This window comes from Hyla sarda, chromosome 2 (genome assembly GCF_029499605.1).
Source record: "Hyla sarda isolate aHylSar1 chromosome 2, aHylSar1.hap1, whole genome shotgun sequence".
Classification (NCBI taxonomy): Eukaryota; Metazoa; Chordata; class Amphibia; order Anura; family Hylidae; genus Hyla; species Hyla sarda.
Window position 1 is genome coordinate 186,985,240 of NC_079190.1, and position 12,998 is coordinate 186,998,237.

General features: G+C 43.4%; 1 protein-coding gene across 3 annotated transcripts in view; it reads left to right on the forward strand.

Moving 5' to 3' along the window:
* VWA3B (von Willebrand factor A domain containing 3B) overlaps positions 1–12,998 on the forward strand; it is a 185,906-nt gene that overhangs the window by 39,656 nt on the left and 133,252 nt on the right. For all 3 annotated transcript variants that reach the window (XM_056555914.1, XM_056555912.1, XM_056555913.1), the window contains exon 13: positions 9,629–9,727. In XM_056555914.1, coding sequence (XP_056411889.1) covers positions 9,629–9,727 — 99 coding nt within the window. The remainder of the gene's footprint in view (positions 1–9,628; positions 9,728–12,998) is intronic.

Below are 12,998 nucleotides of genomic sequence, written 5' to 3' on the forward strand. Positions count from 1 at the left end.
ACGAGAGGATTGAACTTTTGGTCCTCCCCAATTGCACCTCGGAAATTCTCCTTGGACTTCCCTGGCTTCAACTTCATTCCCCAACCCTGGATTGGTCCACTGGGGAGATCAAGAGTTGGGGGCCCTCTTGTTCCAAGGACTGTCTAAAACCGGTTCCCAGTAACCCTTGCCGTGACTCTGTGGTTCCTCCAGTAACCGGTCTCCCTAAGGCCTATATGGACTTCGCGGATGTTTTCTGCAAAAAACAAGCGGAGACTCTACCTCCTCACAGGCCTTATGATTGTCCTATCGACCTCCTCCCTGGCACTACTCCACCCCGGGGCAGAATTTATCCTCTCTCTGCCCCAGAGACTCTTGCCATGTCTGAATACGTCCAGGAAAATTTAAAAAAGGGCTTTATCCGTAAATCCTCCTCTCCTGCCGGAGCCGGATTTTTCTTTGTGTCCAAAAAAGATGGCTCCCTACGTCCTTGCATTGACTACCGCGGTCTTAATAAAATCACGGTTAAGAACCGCTACCCCCTACCCCTCATCTCTGAACTCTTTGATCGCCTCCAAGGTGCCCACATCTTTACTAAATTGGACTTAAGAGGCGCCTATAACCTCATCCGCATCAGAGAGGGGGATGAGTGGAAAACAGCATTTAACACCAGAGATGGACACTTTGAGTATCTGGTCATGCCCTTTGGCCTGTGCAACGCCCCTGCTGTCTTCCAAGACTTTGTTAATGAAATTTTTCGTGATCTGTTATACTCCTGTGTTGTTGTATATCTGGATGATATCCTAATTTTTTCGGCCAATCTAGAAGAACACCGCCAGCATGTCCGTATGGTTCTTCAGAGACTTCGTGACAATCAACTCTATGCTAAAATTGAGAAATGTCTGTTTGAATGCCAATCTCTTCCTTTTCTAGGATATTTGGTCTCTGGCCAGGGACTACAAATGGATCCAGACAAACTCTCTGCCGTCTTAGATTGGCCACGCCCCTCCGGACTCCGTGCTATCCAACGCTTTTTGGGGTTCGCCAATTATTACAGGCAATTTATTCCACATTTTTCTACCCTTGTGGCTCCTATCGTGGCTTTAACCAAAAAAAATGCCGATCCCAAGTCCTGGCCTCCTCAAGCGGAAGACGCCTTTAAACGACTCAAGTCTGCCTTTTCTTCGGCTCCCGTGCTCTCCAGACCTGACCCTTCCAAACCCTTCCTACTGGAGGTTGATGCCTCCTCAGTGGGAGCTGGAGCTGTTCTTCTACAGAAAAATTCTTCCGGGCATGCCGTCACTTGTGGTTTTTTTTCTAGGACCTTCTCTCCGGCGGAGAGGAACTACTCCATCGGGGATCGAGAGCTTCTAGCCATTAAATTAGCACTTGAGGAATGGAGGCATCTGCTGGAGGGATCAAGATTTCCAGTTATTATTTACACCGACCACAAGAACCTCTCCTACCTCCAGTCTGCCCAACGGCTGAATCCTCGCCAGGCCCGGTGGTCTCTGTTCTTTGCCCGGTTTAATTTTGAGATTCACTTTCGTCCTGCCGATAAGAACATTAGGGCCGATGCTCTCTCTCGTTCCTCGGATGCCTCAGAAGTTGAACTCTCTCCGCAACACATCATTCCACCTGACTGCCTGATCTCCACTTCTCCTGCCTTCATCAGGCAAACTCCTCCAGGAAAGACCTTTGTTTCTCCACGCCAACGCCTCGGAATCCTCAAATGGGGTCACTCCTCCCATCTCGCAGGTCATGTGGGCATCAAGAAATCTCTGCAACTCATCTCCCGCTTCTATTGGTGGCCGACTCTGGAGACGGATGTTGTGGACTTTGTGCGAGCCTGCACTATCTGTGCCCGGGATAAGACTCCTCGCCAGAAGCCCGCTGGTTTTCTTCATCCCCTGCCTGTCCCCGAACAGCCTTGGTCTCTGATTGGTATGGATTTTATTACTGATTTACCCCCTTCCCGTGGCAACACTGTTATTTGGGTGGTCGTTGATCGATTCTCCAAAATGGCACATTTCATCCCTCTTCCTGGTCTTCCTTCAGCGCCTCAGTTGGCTAAACAATTTTTTGTACACATTTTTCGTCTTCACGGGTTGCCTACGCAGATCGTCTCGGATAGAGGTGTCCAATTCGTGTCTAAATTCTGGAGGGCTCTCTGTAAACAACTAAAGATTAAATTAAATTTTTCTTCTGCATATCATCCCCAGTCCAATGGACAAGTAGAAAGAATTAACCAGGTCTTGGGTGATTATTTGCGACATTTTGTTTCCTCCCGCCAGGATGACTGGGCAGATCTCCTTCCATGGGCCGAATTCTCGTATAACTTCAGAGTCTCTGAATCTTCCTCCAAATCCCCATTTTTCGTGGTGTACGGCCGTCACCCTCTTCCCCCCCTCCCTACCCCCTTGCCCTCTGGTCTACCCGCTGTGGATGAAATTTCTCGTGACCTTTCCATCATATGGAGAGAGACCCAAAATTCTCTCTTACAGGCTTCATCACGCATGAAGAAGTTCGCAGATAAGAAAAGAAGAGCTCCTCCCGTTTTTTCCCCTGGAGACAAGGTATGGCTCTCCGCTAAATATGTCCGCTTCCGTGTCCCTAGCTACAAGTTGGGACCACGCTATCTTGGTCCTTTCAAAGTTTTGTGTCAAATTAATCCTGTCTCTTACAAACTTCTTCTTCCTCCTTCTCTTCGTATCCCTAATGCCTTTCACGTCTCTCTTCTTAAACCACTCATCCTCAACCGTTTTTCTCCCAAATCTGTTCCTCCCACTCCTGTTTCCGGCTCCTCGGACATCTTCTCTGTCAAAGAGATCTTAGCCTCTAAAAAGGTCAGAGGGAAAACTTTTTTTTTAGTGGACTGGGAGGGTTGTGGTCCTGAAGAGAGATCCTGGGAACCTGAGGACAACATCCTAGACAAAAGTCTGCTCCTCAGGTTCTCAGGCTCTAAGAAGAGGGGGAGACCCAAGGGGGGGGGTACTGTTACGCCGAGCGCTCCGGGTCCCCGCTCCTCCCCGGAGCGCTCGCTACACTCTCCCCGCTGCAGCGCTCCGGTCAGATCCACTGACCCGGGGCGCTGCGATTCCGCTTCCAGCCGGGATGCGATTCGCGATGCGGGTAGCGCCCGCTCGCGATGCGCACCCCGGCTCCCGTACCTGACTCGCTCTCCCTCGGTCCTGTCCCGGCGCGCGCGGCCCCGCTCCCTAGGGCGCGCGCGCGCCGGGTCTTTGCGATTTAAAGGGCCACTGCGCCGCTGATTGGCGCAGTGATTCCAATTAGTGTCTTCACCTGTGCACTTCCCTATATCACCTCACTTCCCCTGCACTTCCTTGCCGGATCTTGTTGCCATTGTGCCAGTGAAAGCGTTTCCTGTGTGTTCCTAGCCTGTGTTCCAGACCTCCTGCCGTTGCCCCTGACTACGATCCTTGCTGCCTGCCCCGACCTTCTGCTACGTCCGACCTTGCTTCTGTCTACTCCCTTGTACCGCGCCTATCTTCAGCAGCCTGAGAGGTGAGCCGTTGCTAGTGGATACGACCTGGTCACTACCGCCGCAGCAAGACCATCCCGCTTTGCGGCGGGCTCTGGTGAAAACCAGTAGTGACTTAGAACCGGTCCACTAGCACGGTCCACGCCAATCCCTCTCTGGCACAGAGGATCCACTACCTGCCAGCCGGCATCGTGACATATACATTTTCCTGCATGTAGTTATGATTTTTTCCTGAAGTACGACAAGATCAAACCTATATAAGTAGGGTATCATTTTAACCGTATGGACCTACAGAATAAAGATAAGGTGTAATTTTTACCAAAATATGCACTGCGTAGAAATGGAATTTTTGGGTAAAATGACTGATGTCATTACAAAGTAGAATTGGTGGCGCAAACAATAAGCCATCATATGGATTTTTAGGTGCAATATTGAAAGGGTTATGATTTTTAAAAGTAAGGAGGAAAAAACTAAACTGCAAAAACGGAAAACCCCTCCTTCCCAAGGAGTTAAGGCAAAGACCTCCACGAGACACACCAGAGAGGCAGCGGGAGATTAGGGAGGTAAATAAGTGGCTCAGAAGCTGGTGTAGGAAGGAGGGGTTTGGGTTCATGGAGAACTGGGCCAACTTCGCTGTCGGATACCGGCTCTACTGTAGGGACGGGCTTCACCTCAATGGGGAGGGTGCAGCTGTGCTTGGGGAGAAGATGGCTAGAAGGGTGGAGGAGTGTTTAAACTAGGGAGTGGGGGGAGGGAACCTACAACATAGAGGGAGAAGATAGTGTAGATAGAGAGGGGGGACTTATTAATGTATCTGGCGGTGGAGCAGAGGGAGGGGTTAGAATAGTTAATAGGGATAGGCGTCATAGGAAGAAAAAACATACACCTTTGAATTGCATATCATAATGTCAGAAGTCTGTCCAATAAAATTAAGGAACTGGAGTGGTTGATGTCTGATGAAAATTATGACATAGTGGGTATAACAGATTAAATCATGTGAAATCGAGTATGAAGGCCGTACTGTAATATGGAGTCATTATGGGTAGACATATATGGAGTTGAAAATAAAAAAAATTCTGATAGGGGTTTGCTATAAGCCACCAAATATAATGGAAGAGGCAGAAGATTAATTACTTAGGAAAATAAACAAGGCAGCAAATCAAAATGATGTGATAATAATGGGGGACTTTAACTATCCTGATATAAACTGGGAGACTGAGACCTGTGAATCTCATAAAGGAAACAGGTTTCTGACTATAGCTAAAGACAATTATCTGTCCCAAATGATGCAGGGCCCGACCAGAGGGGGCGCCCTACTAGACTTAATATTAACCAACAGACCTGACAGAGGAAATAGGAAACCTAGGAAATAGTGATCATAATATAATACATTATAACTTGTTCTTCAATAAGGGAATCTCTCGAGGGGCCACAAAAACAATGAACTTTAGGAAGGCAAAGTTTGATCAACTGTAACAATATAAATTGGAATAATGTCCTCAAAAACAAGAAGTCTCCCAAGAATACTGAACACAATCTCTATTGAGGAAATGCATAAATCATAAAATGTAACTTTTAATCATCCAGTTAAAATAGGCCTTGGACCGAATACACAAAATGATAATAAATATGATTATTGAAATAGACGTGCTTATCAAACTCAGGTGAAGTATGAGTACAGTTTTGATATGGGTACAGATATATGTGGGGATAGTCAGTGAGTATGGACCGTCAAGGATGTTGTCCTATTCCTAAACTCACCCTATAACTCACCCTAGACCTCCCTTCTTGGCAAGATAGGACTCAGTGAGCACTGTGGTGCTCCCGGTGGAGAGATCACCGCTCTTGCCGGCTCAATGGTAGCGGGCTGAGCGGTCTCCAGACCAGGCATAAGGCAACATCAGCCTGGTCGGATATTCAAGTCCCCCTATACCACGGGTACCCGGACCCTGAAATGTTGGGTATCGTGAGTACCTTGGGGGGTATTTGAATGATTAAAATTAGTGTCTAACCATAATTTTCTTGTGCATGTGAAAATATACTGCAATGTCCCATCACCAAGGGCATATCTAGAAATAGGTTGACATTAGGAGAGATCACTATGTTCTTTGTTTTTTGTTATAATATTATTATCTGTGGAACAGTGATAACAGAGACTACTTCATTTTGCGTATGATGCACCTATGTGGAATAGTGCATCCGCAACTTATCATTGGACCTAATTGATACCTGTGTGGATTCAATTCCATATATATGTATTTATTCATGTTTTGATTCTTCTTTTGGATATCTCAAGCTATAATATCTCCAATTATTTTCCCTGATGACTCTGCTGACATAAGCAGAAGAAACGCGTAGGGAATCTAGGGGTATATAAAGGGAATTCTAGGGTCAGGTTCCTGTGTGGGGCCGCCCTTCTAAGGGCGATGCAACACTTGCCAAGAAGGGAGGTCTAGGGTGATTTATAGGGTGAGTTTAGAAATAGGACAACATCCTTGACGGTCCATACTCACTGACTATCCCCACATATATCTGTACCCATATCAAAACTGTGCTCATACTTCACCTGAGTTTGATAAGCACGTCTATTTCAATAATCAGATTTAATATAATTTAGTGTATTCGGTCCAAGGCCTATTTTAACTGGATGATTAAAAGTTAAATTTTATGATTTATGCATTTCCTCAATAGAGATTGTGTTCGACATTAATGCGAGGACTACTTTATGGGGGGTCCAGTATCCCTTTCACTGTATACTGGTGACTTTATTATCCCAAGAATACTGACACTAAATGGGAGACTTTTAAAAAGATCTTAAATTCTCATTGTAAGAGGTATATAGCTTATGGGAATAAAAGGGTCAGAAAGAAAAAGAAAACCAACATGGATGAATAAAAATGTTAAGGGGGCAATACATGACAAAAATAAAGCATTTAAACTACTAAAACAGGACAGCAGTGAAGAAGCATTAAAAAGATATAGAGAAAATGTAAAATATGTAAAAGACAGATAAAAGCCACAAAAATAGAGACAGAAAGACTCATTGCCAAAGAGAGTAAAACTAACCCCAAAATGTTTTTGACTATATAAATAGCAAAAAGGTTAAAAATGAAATTGTAGGCCCTTTAAAAAATGATGAGGAAGAAATTATAAACAGGGATCAGGAAAAAGCAAATATATTAAACAAATTCTTCTCCACTGTATTCACCAAGGAAAATGAAATGCCAGGTGAAATACAGAGAGATAAGGTAAACTCCCCAGTACAGGTCAACTGTCTAACCCAGGAAGAAGTACAGTGCCGCCTACAAAAAATCTAAACAGACAAATCACCAGGTCCTGATGGTATTCACCCCCGTGTTCTAAAGGAATTAAGTAATGTTATAGACAGACCCCTATTTTCAATATTCAGGTACTCTTTAGTAACAGGGACTGTTCCCCAGGACGGGCGCATGGCAAATGTGGTGCCAATATTTAAAAAGGGGTCAAAGGGTGACCCCGGTAATTATAGGCCTGTTAGTTTAACCTCCGTTGTATGTAAATTGTTTGAGGGTTTTCTTAGAGATGCTATTTTGGAGTATCTTGATAAAAAAAATGTATGACCTGTCAAACTAACCTGATCAGGAGGTGAGCTCCAGACTGCACCATATCGCATATCTGGATTTTTCCAAAGCATTTGATACTGTGTCACATAAAAGGTTGCTTCATAAAATGAGAAGGATGGGGCTGGGGGAGAATTTTTGTAAGTGGGTAAGTAACTGGCTCAGTGATAGGAAACAGAGGGTGGTTATTAATGGTACTTATTCTGATTGGGTGACTGTTACTAGTGGGGTACCACAGGGGTCAGTCTTGGGTCCTGTTCTATTTAATATATTCATTAATGACCTTGTAGTAAAGTAGCAATCTTTGCAGATGATACTAAACTCTGTAAAGCAGTAAATACTAGAGAGGACAGTGCACTGTTACAAATGGTTCTGGATAGGTTGGAGGGTTGGGCTGGGAAGTGGCAGATGAGGTTCAACACTGATAAATGTAAGTTAATGCCCATGGGGAGGAAAAATCCGGGCTGAGATTATGTATTAAATGGGAGCACACTTGGGACGACTGATGTGGATAAGGACTTGGGAATCTTAGTTAACAGTAAATTTAGAGTTAACAGTAGCTGTAGAGACCAGTGTCGGGCAGCTGCTGCCAAGGCAAATAAAATCATGGGGTGCATCAATAGGGGCATAGATGCCCACGACAAGGAAATTATTCTACCACTGTACAAATCACTAGTCAGACCACACATGGAATACTGTGTACAGTACTGGGCACCAGTGTAAAAGAAAGATATAGTGGAGCTGGAGAGGGTTCAAAGACGGGCAACCAGGGTAATACGGGGAATGGGAGGACTACAGTACCCAGAAAGATTATCAGAATTAGGGTTATTTAGTTTAGAAAAAAGAAGCCTTAGGGGAGACCTAATAACTATGTATAAATATATCAGGGGTCAGTACAGAGATCTCTCTCATGATCTATTCATACTCAGGACTGTATCTATAACAAGGGGACATCCTCTATATTTAGAGGAAAGAAGGTTCCTTCCTACACCAGCACAGACGGGGGTTCTTTACTGTAAGAGCAGTGAGACTGTGGAATTCGGAGGAGGTGGTCCGCCGGAGGAAGTGGTCATGGGGAACTCTGTAAAATTATTTAAATGGGGTCTGGATGCATTTTTGGAGAGTAAGAAAATTGCTGGTTATGGATACTAGATTTATAGGGACAGAACGTTGATCAGGGGATTTATTCTGACTGCCATATTTGGAGTCGGGAAGGAATTTTTACCTCTAGTATGAGGGTTTTTTGCCTTCCTCTGGATCAACTCAGTAGGGACTCATTAGGGTTATAGGTTGAACTTGATGGACTCTGGTCTTTTTTCAACCTCATGAACTATGTTACTATGTTAATATACCGAAAAAACACAGTCTAGTACCCTATTGTATAGGAGGGGGGCTAAATAGAATGTCCCCTAAAGTACTCCAAGGCTAATGTAAGTGGACATAAGTAACTGCTGCCAATTACAGCGAGGGAATACATGCAACCTATATAGAAAAATACTGTGGCAGACTCAAAAGTAATGAAAATGACAAATAGTTTTATTATTAAAAAAACAAACATTACAACAGGAATGGCGTCTGAAAAATATGGAGCGACACTCAAGCCATGACAATGGATATATGTAAACAGAAGACCAACCTCAAGAGAGGTTTGGTAACAATAGTAGCAGCTTACAGATAATAAAATGGAGGTTCATATATAGAGTGCATAAGTAGTAACAGCAAAGTGCAAAATATTACAGGTAAAACACTATGAACCAACAGCAAATAATACCCTCATGTGCGAGCAAAGAATATGGCTGAGCGGCGTCCACCCCTACGTCCGTTTCGGACTTGCGTCCTTCTTCATTCTCTTTCTGAAAACACAGCCATTTGCACTAAATGTTCAGGTAGGAAGTGACCTACAGATTTGTCCTGTGTACAAACAGTCAAACCTTATGTCACTTCTCCTTCTCTTCTTTTCAACCTATTTAAAATGAAAGGAACATATGGAAAGCATAGACTGTATGTTCAATACAGAGGTATTCATTGTATTCTGTAACCAAGGAGTCACATAGATCTTCATAGGAGCTGTGTGCACACCATGGTGGGGAATTTTTTGCCTTTTGCAAATTAGCTTTTTCCTATTTATTTTGCATGCAATGGAGCCATAAAAGTGTTGCAAAATGATATATATACTTTAGCTATGTGCAAAATACATGAATATGTTTTGAAAAAGAATACCATATTTAACCTTTTTTTCTGGTGGATAACAATGTCTCTCTTTCATTCATTTTATTATTTTAAAACACAAACCCCTTTACAAAACATAGAAAAAACTGAAAATCACACCAAAAACAAAAAGAAAAAACGAAAAAAAAAAAAAAACACAATGCAACGAAGACAAAACAATTCGTCATAGTCTAGCTGTGAACAATATATTGCATCATATAGTGTTGCGTTAATTTTTGCCCATGGTTCCAGGGTACAGGTCTAAGACATTCTTTCCCTTATGTATTCAGTTTATTAAGACTGAAGAAAATGTAATGTTTATGAATCTTTTCGTTCTAAGGTTGGCAGCTCAACAAACACTTTGAAGGCTCTGGAGGTTGCCCTCACTGACAGTAATACCCAAGCAGTTTACTTACTTACTGATGGAAGACCTGATCAGGTACTAACAAAGCAGATGAATGTAATAGTCCTAATGTTAGGGACTACCAGACCAGCTATATGTCACACACAGGCTAGGGGACAGATTATCAGTTTCAGATCTGGTCTTTACCTTATGAAGGGTGTATGGACTTTTTTACAGGGTATCTGCAGGTTGCTTCCCTGGGGAATCTCCATTAGCAACAGATGATTTGTGTTTTTACTTCTTAGTACCTAGCCGCCATCCCGTTATCATAGTACATAGCTGACATCCAGTTACCTTTAGTACATAGCCAGAATCCCATTATCCTTAGTACATAGCCTGAATCCTGTTACCTTTAGTACATAGCCAGAATCCTGTTACCTTTAGTACATAGCCAGAATTATGTTATCCTTAGTACATAGCCAGCATCCCATTATCCTCAGTACATAGCCAGAATCCCATTATCCTTAGTACATAGCCAGCATCCCATTATCCTTAGTACATAGCCAGAATCCTGTTATCCTCAGTACATAGCCAGAATCCTGTTATCCTCAGAACATAGCCAGAATCCTGTTATCCTCAGTACATAGCAAGAATTCTGTTATCCTCAGTACATAGCTAGAATCTTGTTATCCCCAGTACATAGCCAGCATCCCATTATCCTTAGTACATAGCCAGCATCCCATTATCCTCAGTACATAGCCAGCATCCCATTATCCTCAGTACATAGCCAGCATCCCATTATCCTCAGTACATAGCCAGCATCCCATTATCCTTAGTACATAGCCAGCGTCCCATTATCCTTAGTACATAGCCAGCATCCCATTATCCTTAGTACATAGCCAGCATCCCATTATCCTTAGTACATAGCCAGCATCCCATTATCCTTAGTACATAGCCAGCATCCCATTATCCTTAGTACATAGCCAGCATCCCATTATCCTTAGTACATAGCCAGCATCCCATTATCCTTAGTACATAGCCAGCATCCCATTATCCTTAGTACATAGCCAGCATCCCATTATCCTTAGTACATAGCCAGCATCCCATTATCCTCAGTACATAGCCAGCATCCCATTATCCTCAGTACATAGCCAGCATCCCATTATCCTCAGTACATAGCCAGCATCCCATTATCCTTAGTACATAGCCAGCATCCCATTATCCTCAGTACATAGCCAGCATCCCATTATCCTCAGTACATAGCCAGCATCCCATTATCCTCAGTACATAGCCAGCATCCCATTATCCTTAGTACATAGCCAGCATCCCATTATCCTCAGTACATAGCCAGAATCCTGTTATCCTCAGTACATAGCTAAAATCTTGTTATCCTCAGTACATAGTCAGCATCCCATTATCCTCAGTACATAGCAAGAATTCTGTAATCCTCAGTACATAGCAAGAATTCTGTTATCCTTAGTACATAGCCAGCATCCCATTATCCTTAGCACATAGCCAGCATCCCATTATCCTTAGTACATAGCCAGCATCCCAATATCTTTAGTACATAGCCAGCATCCCATTATCCTTAGTACATAGCCAGCATCCCATTATCCTTAGTACATAGCCAGCATCCCATTATCCTTAGTACATAGCCAGCATCCCATTATCCTTAGTACATAGCCAGCATCCCATTATCCTTAGTACATAGCCAGCATCCCATTATCCTTAGTACATAGCCAGCATCCCATTATCCTTAGCACATAGCCAGCATCCCATTATCCTTAGCACATAGCCAGCATCCCATTATCCTTAGCACATAGCCAGCATCCCATTATCCTTAGCACATAGCCAGCATCCCATTATCCTTAGCACATAGCCAGCATCCCATTATCCTTAGCACATAGCCAGCATCCCATTATCCTTAGCACATAGCCAGCATCCCATTATCCTTAGCACATAGCCAGCATCCCATTATTCTTAGCACATAGCCAGCATCCCATTATCCTTAGTACATAGCCAGCATCCCATTATCCTTAGCACATAGCCAGCATCCCATTATCCTTAGTACATAGCCAGCATCCCATTATCCTTAGTACATAGCCAGCATCCCATTATCCTTAGTACATAGCCAGCATCCCATTATTCTTAGTACATAGCCAGCATCCCATTATCCTTAGTACATAGCCAGCATCCCATTATCCTTAGTACATAGCCAGCATCCCATTATCCTTAGTACATAGCCAGCATCCCATTATCCTTAGTACATAGCCAGCATCCCATTATCCTTAGTACATAGCCAGCATCCCATTATCCTTAGTACATAGCCAGCATCCCATTATCCTTAGTACATAGCCAGCATCCCATTATCCTTAGTACATAGCCAGCATCCCATTATCCTTAGTACATAGCCAGCATCCCATTATCCTTAGTACATAGCCAGCATCCCATTATCCTTAGTACATAGCCAGCATCCCATTATCCTTAGTACATAGCCAGCATCCCATTATCCTTAGTACATAGCCAGCATCCCATTATCCTTAGTACATAGCCAGCATCCCATTATCCTTAGTACATAGCCAGCATCCCATTATCCTTAGTACATAGCCAGCATCCCATTATCCTTAGTACATAGCCAGCATCCCATTATCCTTAGTACATAGCCAGCATCCCATTATCCTTAGTACATAGCCAGCATCCCATTATCCTTAGTACATAGCCAGCATCCCATTATCCTTAGTACATAGCCAGCATCCCATTATCCTTAGTACATAGCCAGCGTCCCATTATCCTTAGTACATAGCCAGCGTCCCAATATCCTTAGTACATAGCCAGCGTCCCATTATCCTTAGTACATAGCCAGCGTCCCATTATCCTTAGTACATAGCCAGCATCCCATTATCCTTAGTACATAGCCAGCATCCCATTATCCTTAGTACATAGCCAGCATCCCATTATCTTTAGTACATAGCCAGCATCCCATTATCCTTAGTACATAGCCAACATCCCATTATCCTCAGTACATAGCCAGAATCCCATTATCCTTAGTACATAGCCAGCATCCCATTATCCTTAGTACATAGCCAGCATCCCATTATCCTCAGTACATAGCCAGAATCCTGTTATCCTTAGTACATAGCCAGCATCCCATTATCCTTAGTACATAGCCAGCATCCCATTATCCTTGGTACATAATGTCATAAAGTTTGTATGGAAAGGCTGAGCCTACTGCATTCCCAATGGGTGCCTACTAGTAAGACAGTGGGTGGCCCAGTTAAGGTCTGTAGACCGGCCATTTTAGTTGTCATTTTTCTGTTTATTATATAGAAAAAACACAAACTAAAATCTATTATCATTTATCCAGTGA